At 55.9% G+C, this 21,520-nt stretch overlaps 2 protein-coding genes across 3 annotated transcripts; one reads left to right on the top strand and one right to left on the bottom strand.

Annotated features, from left to right (window-relative positions):
- Positions 1-41: 41 nt before the first annotated feature.
- Positions 42-13,838, bottom strand: lcmt2 (leucine carboxyl methyltransferase 2). The gene is made up of 15 exons (XM_088931119.1): positions 13,518-13,838; positions 11,572-11,702; positions 8,513-8,637; positions 7,626-7,707; positions 6,831-7,014; positions 6,505-6,655; positions 6,135-6,324; positions 5,619-5,726; positions 4,929-5,016; positions 4,093-4,335; positions 2,925-3,176; positions 2,503-2,600; positions 1,308-1,495; positions 856-991; positions 42-573 (listed from the first exon to the last, which is right to left on the bottom strand). Exons 1-15 carry the CDS (start codon positions 13,573-13,575, stop codon positions 409-411), a joined length of 2,199 nt encoding a protein of 732 aa, XP_088787245.1. The 5' UTR covers positions 13,576-13,838; the 3' UTR covers positions 42-408.
- Positions 13,257-21,043, top strand: rab5b (RAB5B, member RAS oncogene family). Of its 2 annotated transcripts, none has more exons than XM_088931120.1 (6): positions 13,257-13,365; positions 14,502-14,771; positions 17,696-17,847; positions 18,629-18,751; positions 19,661-19,754; positions 19,864-21,043. In XM_088931120.1, exons 2-6 carry the CDS (start codon positions 14,609-14,611, stop codon positions 19,974-19,976), a joined length of 645 nt encoding a protein of 214 aa, XP_088787246.1. In that variant the 5' UTR covers positions 13,257-13,365; positions 14,502-14,608; the 3' UTR covers positions 19,977-21,043. The 2 variants fall into 2 exon arrangements, with proteins under 2 accessions (XP_088787246.1, XP_088787247.1); XM_088931121.1 differs by having other exon boundaries at positions 13,277-13,365; positions 14,499-14,771.
- The last annotated feature ends 477 nt before the right edge of the window (positions 21,044-21,520 follow it).

Below are 21,520 nucleotides of genomic sequence, written 5' to 3'. Positions count from 1 at the left end.
CGGAGCCCCGGCTGAAATAAATCCCGACTGCACGCACTGTGGCCGAGTGTGTCTTTATTGAGCTGGCGCCGGTCGTGTGTGTGTCCGTTACCCAGGCTGCTGCTGCTGCTGCTGCTGCTGCTGGGAGTGTCTGAGGGGTACAGGGGGTGCTTCTTAAAGCAAGTCGGTACCAGCTAGTACAGCAGCTGTGAAGGACGCCCCCTGCAGGCTGGGAAACACGTGCTCACACCTATCAGTAACAGATACCGTCTCAGCGGTGGTGCAGGGTCGGCTCCAGAGAGAGGGCTCATGGTCTCTCCTGGCTGGGCGGTCAGTCTGGGAAGAGAAGTGCGGAGAGCCTGCCTCAACACAGGGAGGCAGGGAGGCTCAGTCACGAGCAGAGCTGAGGCAGGTGGGGGTCCTCTCTCCTCAGCCGAGTGCCGGCCGCAGGTCCAGGCTGACAGGACAGGGGTTGAGGTGCGTCCCGAAGGAGAAGCAGTTGCCCCCTCCTCCGACCAGCAAGAGCTCGGGCCCTCCATCCTCCAGGGGCGCGGAGCGATGGGCGTGCAGCATGAGAGGCCAGGGCACGGCCGACTGCACGGGGGAGACAGAATTCCGACTAAATAACAGCCTTTTAAACAGGGGAAAAAAAAGAGAAGAAAAGCATGTCTCTCCTATCACTTCCCTCTCTCCATCACTCCGATGTGCACCTGTCCAGGTTTCTTTCACCTCCCCGATCCTCTGGCTGCCTGGCTACCTCTCTCTCTTCCCCTCCATAGTGCTCCCATTCCGCCAGCCTCACATTTCTCTCTGCCTTCCCTCTTCCAGTCCCCCCACCCCGTCAAGGCTCTCCCCCTCCGTGTGCGTGTGACTCACAGTGTCCAGACTGTACTCCACACTGCCCCCAGTGGCCAGGTCAACCACTGCCACGCCTGGCACTCCCTCTGCCTGCAGCCAGACTCCTCCCACAAGAATAAGGCGCTGGCCAATCACGTGTGCCGAGTGGGAGTACCTGGAACAGGGGGAGGAGCCAGAGACATAACCCTAAATCCTTCTCCAACAGCCAGCATTTAGCGGGATATACCAGCAGAAACAAAAAACAAAACAATTGTTGTACTTATCATTGACATCAAAGGCAATCTACTTATCAAAGGCTATATGTTTTAAACAAGAAAAACAAGTCATATTATAAAATGCAAAGGAAGAAGTAATAGGTTTATTCCATGCTGAAAAGAGAAGAAAGAAAACAACGTTTCGGCCGTGGAGCCTTCTTCAGGTGTGAAATGCTAACAACTGGCTACTCAATTACTGCCCTTGCAATACCTCACCTGGGCACTAGGGGGGGCTGTGTGTGGAGCTCCTCCCAACAGAAGCCCGTCTCCTGTGGCCGCAGCAGCAATACGGAGCCCAGTGGGACACCCCCACGTCCCAAGCCCCCAGCTACCACCACTCCTTCACCATACGCACAGGCCGTGTGGGAGTGACGAGGCTCGGGCACAGCGCCACCTATTGGTACCTGCAAACACACAGAGCCCGGCAGAGAGAGAGAGAAAGAGAGTGAGGTGACAAAAGGCAAAGAAGGCAGGTCACACTATGATGCAACTCACTGCGTACCACTCTACTACTGAGTTGTACTGTAGTGTGATCTGCCTTCTGCGTTTCAGGGTGCCGAACCCCCTGGGCGTCCTTAACGCATGAGCAGAAGGGCCTACGGGAGGAAACCCCCCAGAGGGTATGGACCAGCGCCCACCCGTTTTTAAGTTTGCCAACCCGTATGGGCCGGGCCCTCCACGTTAACAGTTAAGAGCAAGAAATCCTGCTCTCTGCCCATCCGTGTGTTTGAGGCTTTTAAAAACCTCTCACTGCAATACTGATGTCACGATCACAAATCCAGACTGTCAGACTCTGCAGCAAGAAGACAGTTTTGAGTCTGCTGTCCCAAAACTTTTGGAGGGCGTGTACGTAGCCGTTTCTTAATATTTTTAAAGCAGACGACGAACACAATATTTTACAGGCCGAAGTGATGAAGAGGACAGTGTTTTTCCAATGATGTTGGCAGAAACGATGCTACTGTAGGAAATGTAGTACTGAATTGCATTGGTCCGATTCTTTTTAGGATGGAAAAATGCTTATTAAAAGCATCAGAGTGTGCCATACCCCCAGGAGAGAACCAGGCATGAAGACAGACTAATGCAAAGCTAGAGAGGACAGAGAAACAGAGCTGAGCGTAAGAGTTCACACTATGACCACACTCATACACCCCACTGGGCACTGCAGCCGGAACCCGTCTCAAGGCCCGGACCTTTCCCCACGAGCTGCCTTTCTGTAATAAACCTTGCTGTCTGACCCCCGGCGGTCTCGGCGGACTCGAACCGAAGGCCGCGGGCTGATCGATGCGCGTATGAGTGCGCACTCGGATCAAACCCTGGGAACAAGAAACCGCCGCGGCGCTCCAGACGTCGGCAGAGCCCCCCTGCTCCTCCCAGGAATCCTGCAGCCCCTCCGCCCCTCAGCGCGACTGACCTCCACCCAGCGCTGCTCCTCCACACACAGGAAGTGGGCGTCGCCCAGCGCCGGCTCTTCCACCGTCCGTCCCCCGAACACAAACAGGAAACCGCCACCTGACAGGGGGTCGCAACAGAGTCAGCGCCAATCCCGCCAGCCGCCCGCCAGAGTGCGGCCACAGAGGCCGGGGACAGGAGCGAGAGATACAGAGAGATACCTGAGCAGCTCGGGAGAGCTCATCCCAGTCAGGGCTCAGGGGCGGGAGTCATGCGTTACCCCGTTCCTGGTGCCTTAAGGTGTAAATACTTTAACATGTTTTTAGACAAACAAGGGAGTTACAGGAACGGCTTTTATAGCAGAATATCCCCACTCGCCGGTTCAAGAGCGATGGGTAAGAACCTGTTTCCAGGGTGATGCCTGCTTGTGATCCTGCCCCTTACCTCTGTAGGCCAGCGCGGTGGCAGTGTGCCGCCATCGTGGACGCGGTGCCGTGCCGCCGCTGCACACCAGCTCTCGTGCAGACAGACGGACTGGACAGAGGTCAGCCGGAGACACGGGACCCGCGAGGGCCGGCGGGGGGTCAGACTGCACACTGAGGATGCTGGTTACAGGCTGCAGGGGGGAGGAACGTCCACCATACACCACACAGCCCCAGCCTGGCACGGCTGTCACCGTGTGGAACACCCTGACCCCTGCAGGACAGCGAGGGAATTACAGGTCAACACGCTGCAAGGACACAAGCTGGACCTCCCATGCCCAGGAGCTTGAGCTGTTGCAGTTTGCACACGTTGTAGGCTCTCGTAAAATCTGTACTGAGGCAAACACATATTCTGTCTTGTTTCAAATCTATATAGCAGGCTAGGAAACATTTTAAGAACTAAAAAGAGAGGACAAGATTTAAAATAACAAGCAAATGGTCGTGTTTTAAATGTGGGAGCCTACAGCCTCTAAAAGATGACATAAGCTCAAACTGCACCCCACTGTCTTCAGGATTAATCAGATAAAGGCTAGTTTCTGCTCTTGGTGCTGCTGGCTCTTTCTCGGGAGTTTTCACAGCCAAAGAACCGTGGCAGCATGGCACGACAGAGGACTTATGGGACAGTGCTCAGGTACTTTGTTAAGCTGAACTGCGCTCTAAGAAGAAAGAGCAGCAAAAATGGAAGAGAACTGGATCTTTCCAGACCCTACACATCTTCGCTCATGAGGAGCACAATAACTCGAAACAATACAGCGGCCCTGTGAGACACGAAAAGACCCAGACACAATGAAAGGGAATCATCTGTGCTCCGGAAGAATGCGCCGACTGATGTAAAAGCAGACGACACATCTAATGGACCCTACATTTAACAGCTCAGAGGACCTTGTGAAGTAATCAATCAGGACTGCTGCAACTCTGCTCTCTGCCCTGGTGGGTTTACTACCTGTTGTTGTTCCTCAGTGACTGGACTGAGCCCCAGCTGCATCAGGCTGGCAGTAGAAATGTCATAAAACACTGAAGTGAAACCAATGAATATTAAAAATGCAGTAATTTCCACCTGTATTCCTTTTCAGTTTTCTCAAAACAGCAGTAGGTGGGTGAAGTGTGAGAGTGGGAGGCCGTGTGCTCACCCCAATCACTGCACGGCTCCACACAGGCACATCTCCAGCCAGCCTGGTCTCTGATCAGGACCCGGGCTTCCCCTCCGCGGCCCCCCCGGCCCGCTCCCCCGCTCAGCAGCACCGCTCCGGGGCTGAGCTCGCCCAAGCCGAGCCCCAGTCCCTCCACAGAGCCCCCTCCAGGGGCCAGGGACACGGGCCGCACTGCCAGGGCTCGCGGCCCAGACACGGGGCGCAGCTGGGGAATTGGAGGTGCTGTGGGGAACGGAGAGATGTCAGGGGTGGACAGGGGCGCAAAGCCATCGCCTGGCTCTTCAAACCTATGAGGTCTTGTTAAAGGTGATTAAGTGGGAAGGGGAGACTGCGCCGATATTCCAGCCTGCTAGTTATCTGGTTTTCCATATTGCACAATAGGGGAAAAACGTTCTGTGTTTGACGGGGAGCACCTAGTGCTCTTCTATTAATTCAGCACTCTGTGAGAAGAATCAATACAACCCATGCAGCTGTTCTTCAGCTGTAAGTCTTAAATCGCCTTCATCACTGCCCTCCTCACCCCCTTCCAGCTAACATCATCCCAGTAACAGCTCCACGTAGCTCTGCTGTCCTGCACCGAACCATCACTGCATGACCAGCCATGACAAAACTGGTCTCCCGACCAGCTAGGACAGTTAAGGGTTTTACACTGAGGGTTAGCTTGTGTCAGGCTGGGTAAAATAAAAATGACAACAGACATGCAGTTTACTGGCACCAACAGAATAGATCAGACTCGTTCTGATTGGTGGCTGTGTGGGAGGGGCTTAGCGATATGGGTGGGGCTGTGAAGCGAGCTGCGCAACGATTGGACTCACCAATAGGGGAGGGGATCAGCGGCATGCTGGTCAGGCAGCCCTTGGAGGCCGTCAGGATGAAGTAGTGAGAGCACTTCTGGTGCCACTCCTAGGACATAAGAAAGGTCAGAGACCCGAGAGGCCATTCAGTCATTAGTAGCTAACAGACCGGATGATCTCATCCACATGGCCAGGCAGCAACTCTATGGTAGAGAAGTGCCTCCTGTGCTCACTTTTAAATACACTTCCAAGTAGTTTCTTCTTCAGTCCCTCTGGTCTGTGTTTCACTGCTCACTCTGAAGGAGTCCCCCGGGTCGACTCTGTCACGGTCTTTGAGGATTGTGAATACTTGTAGCGGGTCCTCTCGGCTCTGTGCACTATATTCTAAATGAGTTCTTACTAATGCAATGCGCAGTTTGAATATGCCTTTACAGTCTACACTTTTAACTAGATATTTTAGCATTTTGATTGCCCATTGTATTTCCGCACACAAAGACCAAAGTAACTCAAAGGAAGGGGGAGACATGGAGGCTGAGATGAGGGTAGGAGTGTGAGACTCAGACACGGGGGGGAGTGAGACACAAGAGTGCCCCAGCCTGGCAGCGTGCAAGAGGGAGGCTTTACTGAGACGGACGCTGCTCTGATTTAATGTGAATAGGAGGAATGCACAGGCCAGGGGTGGACAGCTGTCCTGGGACCGCGGCCCCTCACCTCGAACTCATCGAAGGGCTCCAGGGCCTCCACTCGCCGCCTCTCGCCCGGCCCCAGCTGGCCCAGGTAGAAGTGGTTCATGTCCAGGCAGACACAGTGCTCCCAGCCCTGCAGCAGGGGGTGGGTACAGACACAGCAGAGCGTTACAGCAGGCCAAGCACAGAGCTGGGACACTGTGCACGCACCCCGAAAGGCTGGAAACACAATCAGCATGAATAAAGGACGCCTGTTCACTCAAAACCATAAACATTTACTGAGCTTCTTTTCAGTAACAAACCGACAGGAGCTTAAACATTTAGAAAATCCGATAATTTAATCTTTAACTGAAAAGGCCTGAAAACACCTTGACCTGATGGTGACGTTCTCTCCTACAGTATGTAAGGTTTTGCATTACAAGTCTGGCATGCAGACAGCAGGAAGCCCGTCGATGCCAGTGTGTAGGTCAGAAACGCAGGCACAGCTGGAATCCGTGTGTGCAGTGCGTGACAGAGCGCGCCAGTGACACGCAACCCTCACCCTGTCCAGGAAGCGCCGTCTCTGGGCCTCGGTGTCAGGGTACTCACTGAGCGCGTGCAAGGCGGAGCTCAGCCGCCGGAAGTGCTCCTGCATCACCCTGCCGAAGGGGTCGTGGGGGCGGAGCTGCTCATACATCACAAACACGGCATGGGGGAGGAGCCCAGCCGCCCACCCAATCAGAGCATCGGACCTGGGACACGCAGACACAGCCACATGGACACCTTCAGCACATTTACAGCTTTGCGCTCGGCAGGGGTACAAGGCAGAGCATTTCAACAACGCCAGCGTCGCGACACTTCACAGAGAACATCGGCCGTGTGTCAGGGACTCAGCCGAGAGTCAGCGGACAGCAGGCCAGCCGGCGTCTCACCTCTCCGTCTCCATGTAAGTCAGCACCACTTCTGAGAGGAGCAGGGTGGGGGCGGTGGGGTCCAGGCCCGCCCCCATCAGAGCGGACTCCACCCCCCGGAGCTCCCTCAGGTCCGCCCCCAGCAGCCTGTACTGCTCACTGTACAGGCACACTGCGGGAGAGAGGCGTGGGGTGTGAAACCAGAGATCTAGCTCCAAAACAACCTGCAGTCCCGTGTGCCAGTCACATGAATTCGTCTCCATTGTTTCCTAGAAGCACGGCCACCCTTATTCCAATCGCATCATGCAACGCGCCCAGAGTGCCAGAGTCTGTGCCCAGGGTCTTACCAGGCTGCAGGGGTGGAGTTGGGCTCTGCACCGCCCCCATGAGGCTGGGACTGGCAGCGACCAGAGCAGCTTTGCGTCTCGACACGGCGGGGAAGTCGAGCTCAAACACCACGCACCCCTCCAGCGCCCCCGCGCTGTGCAGACGGAAATACAGCGAGTCGAACCCCGCTCCCAGTGACAGCACCTAGAGAGGGGCGGGAAAGGGATTCGAACCTCAGATCACTGACACAACGCCGCCTAGGACAAAGAGCAGCACGGACATACCCCCCGGCCAGAAACAGCTTAGAATCGAACACAACACGTGCGTCTCATAGAACTAACTCCAACCCTGCAGAAACTAAACAGGAACCCGGATATTAACGGCAGGCCTGACCTTAACCCTTGATCCACCTGACGGCAAATCGTATTCTAATTAAAAGAAGGGGACCCCCCGTTCATTCTAGGCCCTGACTGCCGGGTAAATTTGTGTCCAGGGGTAAATCGGTTCTGGGGCAGCCCTTCCTTGTGTGCCTGGTGCTCTGGGGGCAGCCATGGGGTAAATCTCCTCCCCTGCACATCAAGCCACTCCCGACAACGGCTTCTTTCCTCTCGCGCCCGAGTCGCAATGGCAAAGCCCTTTTCAGAGCTCTGCAAGACGCCAGGTTAGCGGAAGCCGGTGGAGGCAGAGCTACAGGGCTGCGTTGGCAAGGTGCCCCCCGTGACACAGTGCCTCCCCACGGAGCACCAGGACAAGGTGCAGGGCCGGGCAGCGGGCAGCCGACATCGGGAGGCACGGACCACACAGGGAGAGCTCACCTGTCTCCTGGCGCTGCCCGCCGTGACGCGCAGGAACTCCCTGACACAGTGGTCCACAGCCTTCCAGCGCACGTAGTAGCCCCTGGGGAGAGACGCCACAGCCCCCCCCCCCGTGTCACAAGCACGTGAGCGAAGGGGGACAAACACATCGGCACACGTTCAAGCTCACAGGGCTGGCGAGTATCAGGGTAGCGGAACGCGTGAACAATCCCAGGCGTGTGCACACAGCTAATCTGTGATCTAGAGCAGGTGGGGAGCTGCGTCAGCACGCGTACTGTAGGCTGCAAAGGAACAAGTCATAGGTTTATTCCCTGCTGAAAAGAGAAGAAAAAAAGCACAACGTTTCGGCCGTGGAGCCTTCAGGTGTGAGAAAGACAGGGCAGGAATCTGTGGTCTGCCCGCTCTGGCTTCCAAAAGGGCCTCAATGTCTGTGAAGGTGAGCTAAGAACGCACTCTGTAAAAACAGAAGTTGTTTTTTTTGCTCCTAAAGAGGTTAACAGAAGGAGCGATCAGCTTCAAAGAGCAGGACGCAACCCACATGAGCCCGAGGCAGACGACCCAGTCACGTACTGCTGACTGTATAAACAGGGTTAGGAAACGTCAGCGGCTTGCCTGTTGTTGCATTGCTGTGTGTATTAAAGCTCAATAAAGCCCGCATCTGCACAAGGCTATCTCCTGCTACCCACGATGCGAGCTCTAATGTGATACCGCATGAAGAGAGAGAGCAGCGAAGAAGAGAAGTACACAGCCCTGCCAGGCTGCACGAGGAAGAGGAGGAAAGAGGGAACAGAGGCAGAGATCAAGAGTCAGAGGGAGAGGAGATGTGTGCACTCAGTGTGGCGCAAGGCACCGTGCAGCGTGTACAGATGTATTGTATTGCTGCTGACCGGTTGATAAGGGGCGCCCTCCTGACGCTTCGGCACACAAAGCTCTTCAGGAAGGGATCCGGGAAGTAGCCCTGCATGGCCGCAGAGACCTTACTGACCACGCTGCTGTCATTGGTCCCCTGCACCTGCGGAGCAAGACCACAGTGTTACCACACAGCACCGGGGCCACAGAGGACAGCCACAGCAGCTACAGTCCATGCACACGGAGCTCCTTTCCCCCTTCGGTGCAGTGCCACACACCGCCACCTGCAGGGAGGGGCAACACAAGCTCCTCTCTCAGACTGAGGGAGGGAGGTTTCACTATTCGCCGGCCCAGGCTTTTTGAGCTGATTTTGGATGTGGGCATAAGAGCAGGGCTTATGATCTCTGCTCTTAAGAAAAATGACCTTAGGATAGGGATGGGCCATCCTCCAGAACTGGACACTCCTGCTGCAGACACACTGACCCTCCCTACAGGACCAGGACTGGACACTCCTACTGCAGACACACTGACCCTCCCTACAGGACCAGGACTGGACACTCCTGCTGCAGACACACTGACCCTCCCTACAGGACCAGGACTGGACACTCCCGCTGCAGACACACTGACCCTCCCTACAGGACCAGGACTGGACACTCCTGCTGCAGACACACTGACCCTCCAGGACCAGGACTGGACACTCCTGCTGCAGACACACTGACCCTCCCTACAGGACCAGGACTGGACACTCCTGCTGCAGACACACTGACCCTCCCTACAGGACCAGGACTGGACACTCCCGCTGCAGACAAACTGACCCTCCAGAACCAGGACTGGGCACTCCTGCTGCAGACACACTGACCCTCCCTACAGGACCAGGACTGGACACTCCTACTGCAGACACACTGACCCTCCCTACAGGACCAGGACTGGACACTCCTACTGCAGACACACTGACCCTCCCTACAGGACCAGGACTGGACACTCCCGCTGCAGACACACTGACCCTCCCTACAGGACCAGGACTGGACACTCCCGCTGCAGACACACTGACCCTCCCTACAGGACCAGGACTGGACACTCCTGCTGCAGACACACTGACCCTCCCTACAGGACCAGGACTGGACACTCCTGCTGCAGACACACTGACCCTCCCTACAGGACCAGGACTGGACACTCCTGCTGCAGACACACTGACCCTCCCTACAGGACCAGGACTGGACACTCCAGCTGCAGACACACTGACCCTCCCTACAGGACCAGGACTGGACACTCCCGCTGCAGACACACTGACCCTCCCTACAGGACCAGGACTGGACACTCCCGCTGCAGACACACTGACCCTCCCTACAGGACCAGGACTGGACACTCCCGCTGCAGACACACTGACCCTCCCTACAGGACCAGGACTGGACACTCCCGCTGCAGACACACTGACCCTCCCTACAGGACCAGGACTGGACACTCCTGCTGCAGACACACTGACCCTCCCTACAGGACCAGGACTGGACACTCCTGCTGCAGACACACTGACCCTCCAGAACCAGGACTGGACACTCCTGCTGCAGACACACTGACCCTCCCTACAGGACCAGGACTGGACACTCCTACTGCAGACACACTGACCCTCCAGGACCGGGACTGGACAGTCCCGCTGCAGAAACACTGACCCTCCCTACAGGACCAGGACTGGACACTCCCGCTGCAGACACACTGACCCTCCCTACAGGACCAGGACTGGACACTCCCGCTGCAGACACACTGACCCTCCCTACAGGACCAGGACTGGACACTCCTGCTGCAGACACACTGACCCTCCCTACAGGACCAGGACTGGACACTCCTGCTGCAGACACACTGACCCTCCAGAACCAGGACTGGACACTCCTGCTGCAGACACACTGACCCTCCCTACAGGACCAGGACTGGACACTCCTACTGCAGACACACTGACCCTCCAGGACCGGGACTGGACAGTCCCGCTGCAGAAACACTGACCCTCCCTACAGGACCAGGATTGGACACTCCCGCTGCAGACACACTGACCCTCCCTACAGGACCAGGACTGGACACTCCTGCTGCAGACACACTGACCCTCCCTACAGGACCAGGACTGGACACTCCTGCTGCAGACACACTGACCCTCCCTACAGGACCAGGACTGGACACTCCCGCTGCAGACACACTGACCCTCCCTACAGGACCAGGACTGGACACTCCTGCTGCAGACACACTGACCCTCCAGAACCAGGACTGGACACTCCTGCTGCAGACACACTGACCCTCCAGAACCAGGACTGGACACTCCTGCTGCAGACACACTGACCCTCCCTACAGGACCAGGACTGGACACTCCCGCTGCAGACACACTGACCCTCCCTACAGGACCAGGACTGGACACTCCTGCTGCAGAGACACTGACCCTCCCTACAGGACCAGGACTGGACACTCCCGCTGCAGACACACTGACCCTCCCTACAGGACCAGGACTGGACACTCCCGCTGCAGACACACTGACCCTCCCTACAGGACCAGGACTGGACACTCCCGCTGCAGACACACTGACCCTCCCTACAGGACCAGGACTGGACACTCCCGCTGCAGACACACTGACCCTCCCTACAGGACCAGGACTGGACACTCCTGCTGCAGACACACTGACCCTCCCTACAGGACCAGGACTGGACACTCCTGCTGCAGACACACTGACCCTCCCTACAGGACCAGGACTGGACACTCCTGCGTCAGACACACTGACCCTCCCTACAGGACCAGGACTGGACACTCCTGCTGCAGACACACTGACCCTCCAGGACCAGGACTGGACACTCCTGCTGCAGACACACTGACCCCCCAGGACCCAGGACTGGGGACCCCTACCTTAAGACAAGATCTCTCAGCCCCGGACGCATATCCGAGAGTCTGATTTCTAACCACACCAGCACCCGAGCCTTCAGTTACATCTAGCGCTGTGGCTGATGGGAGAATAACCATTTCTACAGTACATCGTCTGCAAGACGGTCACGGGGTGCGAAGGGCACAGAAACGGCGCAGAGGTATCGACTGCTCGAGAAGGTCCGACACCAAGCTTTGAACTCACCGCCACATCCCTCGCGACCTGCCTCTTTCGCCTCTCTCCCCCGCGAGCCACCGCGCCGTCTCCGCTCGGCATGGTCACCAGCGACGAAGACGCAGAGCAGGCGGGAGCACTCCTCTGCATGAATATCAACCCTGCAGAGTTCGTGAAAACGGCACGTACATGTTAAAAGTGTCTCTCGGGAATAAAAACACTAGAAACTGTGTAGAAAACAAGCCTCAGCGAGTCAGTTTACAGCTGTCTTTCCCGACTGTTTACACCATAATGAACTTCGGCAAGATATCGCTCATGTAGTTCGATCGCTCTGGGATACATTGCATTTTAAGGGCGACAAATCTACCAAGCATGAATCGATAAGAGCAGATGGCCCTGAAACGAATAAGACAGCGCCATCTACTGACCAGGAGGTTTGTTTTTTTTTTAGCACGCAATGTCAGTGTCGGTGTCGGTGTCTTGCTGCAGGTGGGTGAAAGGACATGAGGAACGGTTTGAAGTGGAGCTGCTGCTTCTGGCAGATGTTCGGCTCCCTGAATAATAACATAAACCTGCCCAAATACAGCAGCAGCCTCCAGTGCTCTTCAACTACATTAAACATATTTTACATGTATAGTATATACAGCTCTTTTAATCCCTAAGAGGATCCAAAAGAGCTTTACTTTGACTTATGAGAGGGGCTTTATTTCATTCGCCACTGAATATGTCGCCTCAGCTGGGTGACGTACAGTAGCCATTCTGCTCCAGGAGCCCCCCGTATCGTGGGTCTGCTGCCATAAGACTTTACAACTCCTCCACTGGGTGCCTGGGCAGGGGCAACATTGACCTGATCTGGGACTAAACCTGAGTCCTCCGTTTACAACTGGTGTGCAATATAAGGAAGTGGATTTGCAATCTATCTGTAATTGTGTAACGTACAGGATTGTGCAATACGTCTTCTTTGTGCCCTGTACATTCTGTGCTATTTTTGTATAACCTGTATGATTACGTTCTGCTGTGTTGATTGTGCCTGGCTGCTGTTGCACTGCCATTCCCCTCACCGGACTAATAAGGTATCTGTCTGTCTGTCTATCAGAGGGAGAGAGATACTGCTGCCCCAGGTGTGAACGGGGAAACTTTCGGAAGGCCTGGCTGCACCTGCACACTGCAGGTAACACCACTACTCTTAGAAACAGTGCTAAGAGAAATTTAAGGAATAAACAGTCAGGATTTCAGTTTGAAGTTTCACCCACAGGACCACACCTCCTACAGCACAGTGTCCCTCGTCACCGTGCTCGAGCACTGATGTGGAAATTATGGATCAGAGGTAGGGAGCACCACCTACTGGTCACAGTCACACACTCCCCAGTATTGACCAGACTGGGCCCTGCTCGGCTGCTGAGAGCTGACAAGATCAGGCTAGGTGGTGTGAAGGCTGCAGCCTGGGTGTGGGACCTAACTGATGTATCACCTGACAACGAGGAGTTTTACATACTTTACATGTCGGAAAGCTTTTAAAAATCTTGAAATATTCGTGTGTAGATAACCGGCTTGCCCCACTTGTGCTGGAAAAGCGTCCGCGGGGAAGAATGACAAATATGCTACCAGGGAGCAGTGTAATCTACAGTAAGTCAAATGTCGAAGAACGCACGCCGATCCCCGAAAAGACCGCCTGCCCCTTTAAGGCGCAGGGGGTGGGGGAGGGGTCAGCTTGCCGCAGCTGCGCAGTAGAGCAGGAAGTACCGAGTCGGTTCTCGGCCAGCTGACAGAACAACAACAACCAGAGCCCGCAGCCGCAGTACGGGCATTGCCGTGCCGACACAGGTAAAGTGCTCGGACCCTCGGTCACTTCCAGGGGAAAAGCGAGGGGTTAAAGAGCGGCTCTGCGGCCCCCCGGCAACAGGGCCTAGCGTGTCTCTCGGCCGGGGTGGGAGTGGGTTTCGCTCGGGCTGGTGCGGGGTTACAGCTTTCCTTACGCTGGAAGTACTGGGAGCAGCGCCGGGCCCAGCGCTGGCAGGATGAGATCCCTCTCATGCGGAATGACAGGGGAAGTCGTGTCCTGTTGCTGTGCTGTAACGATCCCGCGGCGGCGGTCTGCGCCGGGAATCTCACCCGACGCCCCGGGGACGGACGGAGAAGCACTGCGACACGGCTGCTGGGCGGCTCGGGTGTTGACAGCGGCTGAGGGAGCGAGGGGGGACAGTACAACACGCCAGACCCAGCGGTAGCCACGGTCCGCAGTTCCGCCTGCTGGCCTGGAAGTCTCCCCCCCCGCGTCTCTCTCTCTCTCTCAAACCGCTAGTTTGTCGATCTGGTCTTCGGTATTAAGCGGGTGTTTACAGACGGTGTAAAAACTCGACTGACAGGTCCCGGGAGAAGCAGTTTAACAATACAGGCACGGCAGAACCTGGTGCGTGCGGTCGAGCTTACCCGAGGAGTTCCGTGCAGTTTGTTTTGTCCTGGTCAATGCTTGTCCAGCAGACGAACGGCTTGAACACCGGTCCGGCGTACAGTATCCCTAACGGGCGCCTGTCATTTACCGTGCCCCTTGAACACCGCCCGCTGCTCCTGCCCCAGAGTGTGTGTCACCCCGGGCCGCATTTCTGCCGGCTCTGATCGAGACGCGTTTGGGATCCGACCATCTCCGCCGCCGGGCAGTGTAGCGCTATAACCACCACAGGCAGCGCGGGCGGAGACGGCTTACTGTCGGCAGAGGTCTTTATTCCTGTTCGTGTGCCAGCAGTCAACCCAGTGGACGTTCCTCCTGCCTCATTCCTGTGGTGCTTTTGTTGTAGTTCAAGACTATCCCAGCTATCGCTCTTATTTTGTTTTGTGGTGGTGTTGTGGTTTACCACGTGTTCAGGAGCTCCTCGTTAACACACGTGTTGATCAAATCTACCCCAGGAGTGTCAGTGCCACAGCAGGCCTGCAGCCATTGTCTCGCCGTTGTGTTCCAGCAGACAGGGCTACAGAGTGACGCAGCGAGCGAAGGAGGGTCTGACGGCCTCGCACTCTCCCGTCCCCGTGCCTGCCGCCCTTCTGAAGGAGCCCCACCGCCCTGCCACCCATGGCCAGCAGAGGGACTGCCCGGCCCAACGGCAACCTGCCCCAGACCAAGATCTGCCAGTTCAAGCTGGTGCTGCTGGGGGACATGGCTGTGGGCAAGTCCAGCCTGGTGCTGCGCTTCGTCAAGGGCCAGTTTGACGAGTTCCAGGAGACGACCATCGGGGGTGAGGGGGGAGAGGGGGGAGGAAACGAGACCAGCACGGGCAGCAGGAGAGGGAGATCCTCGACAGGGATACTGAGAGGGAAGAGGGACACACTGACACTTAGACGAGAGAGAGGAGCTCTCTGACACACTGACGGAGACGAGAGAGAGAGAGAGAGGAGCTCTCTGACACACTGACGGAGACGAGAGAGAGAGAGAGAGGAGCTCTCTGACACACTGATGGAGATGAGAGAGAGAAGAGCTCTCTGACACACTGACGGAGACGAGAGAGAGAAGAGCTCTCTGACACACTGACGGAGACGAGAGAGAGAAGAGCTCTCTGACACACTGACGGAGACGAGAGAGAGAGAGGAGCTCTCTGACACACTGACACGGAGACGAGAGAGAGAGAGGAGCTCTCTGACACACTGACACGGAGACGAGAGAGAGAGAGGAGCTCTCTGACACACTGACGGAGACGAGAGAGAGAGAGAGAGGAGCTCTCTGACACACTGACGGAGACGAGAGAGAGAGAGGAGCTCTCTGACACACTGACGGAGACGAGAGAGAGAGAGAGAGGAGCTCTCTGACACACTGACGGAGACGAGAGAGAGAGAGAGAGAGAGGAGCTCTCTGACACACTGACGGAGACGAGAGAGAGAGAGAGAGGAGCTCTCTGACACACTGACGGAGACGAGAGAGAGAGAGAGAGGAGCTCTCTGACACACTGACGGAGACGAGAGAGAGAGAGAGAGGAGCTCTCTGACACACTGACACGGAGACGAGAGAGAGAGAGGAGCTCTCTGACACACTGACACGGAGACGAGAGAGAGAGGAGCTCTCTGACACACTGACACGGAGACGAGAGAGAGAGGAGCTCTCTGACACACTGACACGGAGACGAGAGAGAGAGAGGAGCTCTCCGACACACTGACACGGAGACGAGAGAGAGAGAGGAGCTCTCCGACACACTGACACGGAGACGAGAGAGAGAGAGGAGCTCTCCGACACACTGACACGGAGACGAGAGAGAGAGAGAGGAGCTCTCTGACACACTGACACGGAGACGAGAGAGAGAGGAGCTCTCTGACACACTGACACGGAGACGAGAGAGAGAGGAGCTCTCTGACACACTGACACGGAGACGAGAGAGATAGAGGAGCTCTCTGACACACTGACACGGAGACGAGAGAGAGAGAGGAGCTCTCTGACACACTGACACGGAGACGAGAGAGAGAGAGAGGAGCTCTCTGACACACTGACACGGAGACGAGAGAGAGAGAGGAGCTCTCTGACACACTGACACGGAGACGAGAGAGAGAGAGGAGCTCTCTGACACACTGACACGGAGACGAGAGAGAGAGAGGAGCTCTCTGACACACTGACACGGAGACGAGAGAGAGAGGAGCTCTCTGACACACTGACACGGAGACGAGAGAGAGAGAGAGAGAGAGAGGAGCTCTCTGACACACTGACACGGAGACGAGAGAGAGAGAGAGGAGCTCTCTGACACACTGACACGGAGACGAGAGAGAGAGAGAGAGAGAGAGAGGAGCTCTCTGACACACTGACACGGAGACGAGAGAGAGAGAGAGGAGCTCTCCGACACACTGACACGGAGACGAGAGAGAGAGAGAGGAGCTCTCTGACACACTGACACGGAGACGAGAGAGAGAGGAGCTCTCTGACACACTGACACGGAGACGAGAGAGAGAGGAGCTCTCTGACACACTGACACGGAGACGAGAGAGAGAGAGGAGCTCTCTGACACACTGACACGGAGACGAGAGAGAGAGAGGAGCTCTCTGACACACTGACACGGAGACGAGAGAGAGAGAGGAGCTCTCTGACACACTGACACGGAGACGAGAGAGAGAGAGGAGCTCTCTGACACACTGACACGGAGACGAGAGAGAGAGAGAGGAGCTCTCTGACACACTGACACGGAGACGAGAGAGAGAGAGGAGCTCTCTGACACACTGACACGGAGACGAGAGAGAGAGAGGAGCTCTCTGACACACTGACACGGAGACGAGAGAGAGAGGAGCTCTCTGACACACTGACACGGAGACGAGAGAGAGAGAGAGAGAGAGAGGAGCTCTCTGACACACTGACACGGAGACGAGAGAGAGAGAGAGGAGCTCTCTGACACACTGACACGGAGACGAGAGAGAGAGAGAGAGAGAGAGAGGAGCTCTCTGACACACTGACACAGAGACGAGAGAGAGAGAGAGGAGCTCTCTGACACACTGACACGGAGACGAGAGAGAGAGAGAGGAGCTCTCTGACACACTGACACGGAGACGAGAGAGAGAGAGAGGAGCTCTCTGACACACTGACACGGAGACGAGAGAGAGAGAGAGAGAGAGAGAGAGAGAGAGAGAGAGCTCTCTGACACACTGACACGGAGACGAGAGAGAGAGAGAGGAGCTCTCTGACACACTGACACGGAGACGAGAGAGAGAGGAGCTCTCTGACACACTGACACGGAGACGAGAGAGAGAGAGGAGCTCTCTGACACACTGACACGATGAGAAAGGTGGTGAAGGAGAAGCACAGGACACATTCCCACAGGGTGAGCGTTGTTTTCATGCTGGCAGGGAGCAAGACTGACCTGGCAGGGAAGTTCATGGTGGAGTACGAGGTAGGGCCAGTGTGCGGCTCTAAGAGCACAGGCAAGTTTACACATGAGGAAAGGCCCAGCAGCCCATCACAGTTCATTGGTTTACTCCACTCAAGTGGGACCGCCAGTGGGACCGGGCTGAGACGTGTTCCCAGTGTCTTAGGGCAGAGGCGAACATGTCTTCAGAATATCTGTAGATGTCTGCTGTCTAATGGCATGTGTTTCTCCCTCTTCCCCTGTCGTTTTCTTTTCCCCTGCATCCTCTCTCCTGCTTCCCTCTCTTAAACCCTCTGGCCTTGCTCACACTGATCTCCCCACTGTAGCTGCGTTCCTGGCCCAGTCGGTCTGCCTGGACGACACCACGGTGAAGTTTGAGATCTGGGACACGGCCGGGCAGGAGCGCTACCACAGCCTGGCCCCCATGTACTACCGCGGGGCGCAGGCTGCCATCGTTGTCTTTGACATCACCAAGCCGGTACGCCTGGCCGCGCGTGCGCTGACAGCATGCTGGCCCGGATTCGTGGGGCCGAGCAGATGTTGTGGATATGACCGGGTTAGGCGAAGCTTATCAAAAATTCGTATTCGCAGAAAATATATTTGCAGAACAAGAAGCAATACGTGCTTAAACAAAGTATTGTAGCTTACATATCAAGAGGAAGTAATATAACCCTGCAGCCCACTGAAGCTCAGCAGGCGTGAGTCTGGCCAGCACCTGGATGAGAGACCTCCTGGGAAAGTTAAGGCTACAGCTGGAAGAGGTGTTAGTGGGGCCAGTAGGGGGCGCTCACCCTGAAGTCTGTGTGGGTCCTAATTCCCCAGTATAGTGACAGCGACATCGTACTTTAAAAAGGCACAGATGAGACTGTAAACGAGGTCCTGACTCTCTGTGGTCATTAAAAATCCCAGGATGTTTCTCAAAAAGAGTAAGAGTGTTACCCCGGCGTCCTGCCCAAATTTCCCCCTGGCCTTTACCAGTCATGGCCTCCTAACAATGCCCATCTCTGAACTGGCTCCATCACTGTTCTCCTCCCCACTGAGAGCTGGTGTGTGGGGAGTTTACTGGCGCACACTGGCTGCTGTCGCATCATCCAGGGGGTGGAGGGGAGCCCCATTACCTGTAAAGTGTCCAGAGTGGGGCGTCCAGAAAAGCATTGAATAATTGCTAGAATAATATTAGAATAATAATTTACAGACGTCCGCCTGGTGCCTGTCGCAGCGACTGCTTTACCGTCCCGTGCGTGTCCGCTTGCGCGCAGGAGACCTTCGAGCGTGCCAAAGCGTGGGTGAAGGAGCTGCAGCGGCAGGCGAGCCCCAGCATCGTCATCGCGCTGGCGGGGAACAAGGCCGACCTGGCCGATAAGCGCATGGTGGAGTACGAGGTAGGGGCGGCGTGCGGCTCTAGGGACAGGGGCAGGGGCAGGGCTACCATCGGAGCTCTCTGGCTCCGTGCACTTCAGTGGCACGAGCAGAGCCCGAGCCCAGGCTGGCTGCCAGTGTCTGGGCTTCTCGTGCAGAGCGCCCGGGCTAGCCAGCCCACGCGTCTGTCGCTACGAGCAGAGACGAACGGCACGTGTGGTTGGGGTTGGTGCTGCTAGTCACTGCGAGTGTCCCAGGGGGTCTTTAAGAGCTGGGCTTCCTCTAATCGTTTGGGTGTAATGAGCTGTGCGGGGCAGTGGTGAGGGCGCTGGACTCACGGCCAGAAGGCCCTGGGTCCGAATCGCAGGTGAGAGGCTGCTGCTGTCCCCCTGAGCGAGGTGCTTCACCTGAAGGGCTCCAGTAGGATACCCAGCTGTAGAAATGAGTCCAAATGTCGGTCTTGAAATAAAAGCGTCAGCCACAGAAATGATTTCTGATGGTAATGCAGGCTTTCTTACAGTGAATGAATGGATCTATAAGTATTTCTAAATCATTCAAGGGCTTAAAATCAGGACCCTGAGTCTGAAAACTATCAAAACCGTTTGAAGCTCTTCTGATGATTAGCGAGAGGACGTGTAACTGTGCCTGATAAGTGAAATTGTTAGTTGAAAAACAATAATCTCAGTGAAAAAAGTGTTCACGGTGTTTGTTCCAACTGGATATTATTAATTAATAATATTGTTAATTATTAACCTGAAAGCCAAGAGAGCAGCGGTAATCCACATGAACAGTTTTTCTAATCCTCTGAGGGCAAGACTCAGTATTTGTGGGCACGCATCTGATGGCAATATCGCACCTTCGCAATAAGAGTGTTAAACTTCAAGATGCGACAAGGCTCATGGATGCAATGTCATGTCCTCTCTCTCCGTCAGGAGGCTCAGACGTACGCCGAAGACACGGGCCTGCTGTTCATGGAGACATCCGCCAAGACGGCCATGAATGTCAACGAGCTCTTCCTGGCCATCGGTGAGACCCGCCCTCCGCTGCCCCCTGCTGGTGTCAGCCTTGTGTAGCAGCAGGAGTGGACGAGCCTGCACGCGCGCCATCTTAACCCCTCTCCCTTCTCTGCTTCCAGCCAAGAAAATGCCAAAAACAGACACCCAGCACCCGACGCATGCAGCGCGGCACAGGGGGGTCAATCTGCACGACCCCGACGCCCAGTCCAGCCGGGGCTGCTGTGGCAATTAATGCCCCCCTCAGGGGGTCGGCGCCGAGGAGACCCCTCCCCCCAGCCCCCATCCCCGTCCCCAAAGTCCCCCTGCGCTGCTGCCATGGAGAGAGGGAGGGAGAGCGAGAGAGCGCTTCCTGCTAAGGTTTTCTTCCCAGGAGGGCGGTGGAGGTTCCCGGGGCTGAGCAAGACCGAGCAAGGGGCCTGGATTTTTCTATTACAAGTGGCACTAATAATAGATGTTTTGTTTTCTTTTCATTTTAAAAATAACGTTTTTCGATTCCTATGGATTATCCTGCACTTTCAGTACCAACACTGAGGGACGGAGACAGACAGATAGACAGACAGACGGACAGACAGACAGTGACGGAGGCAGAAGGTGAGCTTGAGAGACAGAAGCAGCAGGGGGGAGCCCAGGGCACACTGGGATGCACTCGGAGTGGTCTCTGTCGGTGGTCCCTGTGCGGTATTTCCCTGGTGGGTCAGTCTGATGGGTCAGCCTGGCCAGAGCAGTAATCCATACCCGATGACAAGCCCAGTTGATGACAGCTCCTCTGAGTACTGCAAATGGACACGTTCTGAGATCTCTGGAGGGCAGCCAGCACAGGTTCTCCTCTTTATACCTGTTCCCAATGTTTTCCGATGGGCCACTGCTCCTAGCTGCAGGGGTAGGACAAAATACTACAGATCACGTGCCAGCGGTTTCTGGCCATGTGAGGCAGGTGGTAGATGGCCTGGGCTGAGACAGGACTGTGGACAGATGGATAGACGTTGTGTAAAGGGGGTGTAAGGCACTGGGGCATGGGGCCCATATCCTTTCGTGAAGAACGGCTTCATTGTCCCGATTCACCCGACATTTAAGGGAGTAAGACGGTGTGAAATGTTAAAAAATCAACACAAAGGAATTATCCCTACAGTATTAAAGTTGCGATCACCACCACCTTGGGCACAATTCTGTTCAGCTTCACAAGTTTCGAAAAATGCTGTACCACGCAAGCGCTGTGGAAACCTCGTGCAGCACTGCTCTGCACTGGCGAGTCTGGGATTGTATGTACGGTGCAATTAAATTGTGAGGGTTCTGATGTGACTGATGATTTCCGGTTTGTTTTATTTTCCTGTCGTAAAAAAAAAAAAAGAACGGAATCTGGTGTGGCTGCAGCCCGAATTAATTGGTCCGCGCATACCGCGGCGGCGTTGATGGGACGGTGAGGGCTCTCATGGGCTGTGCGTGCTGCAGCGCGCGGCAGCTGATCGGGACAGCGTGCCTACGGGGTCAGGAGGGCGTCTGGGTGCACCATCGTCCTCTCTTAGCGCATCGGCCGCCTCGACGCCGACTACCACAGTGGTGCCATCAGTTCAGGGACCGTAGTCCTGCAGGCTCCTGTCCATCTCCCTTCCAGGCGAGCTGTGGGACACCTGCCTCTCCCGGCCGGCTGCTTTGAGAATGATCTCTCAGCAGCCGTGACCGGAGTGCTTTGCGGGCAGGTGTCAAACCGGAGCTGGGGGGGCGGCTGTCGCAGTCATTCATTTTTTTTAAGAAAGTAAACTTAATTCCCCCACAATG

This window comes from Atractosteus spatula, chromosome 13 (assembly GCF_055471065.1).
Source record: "Atractosteus spatula isolate fAtrSpa1 chromosome 13, fAtrSpa1.hap1, whole genome shotgun sequence".
Lineage (NCBI taxonomy): Eukaryota > Metazoa > Chordata > Actinopteri > Semionotiformes > Lepisosteidae > Atractosteus > Atractosteus spatula.
This window is presented reverse-complemented; position numbering and strand designations above follow the sequence as displayed.

What these genes read in the sequence shown, in the direction of transcription:
- rab5b (XM_088931120.1), top strand. Translation starts at nt 14,609, where the DNA reads ATGGCCAGCAGAGGGACTGCCCGGCCCAACGGCAACCTGCCCCAGACC. An exon ending in AGCGCATGGTGGAGTACGAG is followed by an intron (nt 18,752 to 19,660) that starts GTAGGGGCGGCG and finishes TCTCTCCGTCAG; the next exon opens with GAGGCTCAGACGTACGCCGA. An exon ending in CGAGCTCTTCCTGGCCATCG is followed by an intron (nt 19,755 to 19,863) that starts GTGAGACCCGCC and finishes CTCTGCTTCCAG; the next exon opens with CCAAGAAAATGCCAAAAACA.
- lcmt2 (XM_088931119.1), bottom strand. Translation starts at nt 13,575, where the DNA reads ATGAGAGGGATCTCATCCTGCCAGCGCTGGGCCCGGCGCTGCTCCCAG. An exon ending in CTGCTCCCAGTACTTCCAGC is followed by an intron (nt 11,703 to 13,517) that starts GTAAGGAAAGCT and finishes CGAACTCTGCAG; the next exon opens with GGTTGATATTCATGCAGAGG. An exon ending in CAGCCCCCCCTAGTGCCCAG is followed by an intron (nt 992 to 1,307) that starts GTGAGGTATTGC and finishes CCCCTGTTCCAG; the next exon opens with GTACTCCCACTCGGCACACG.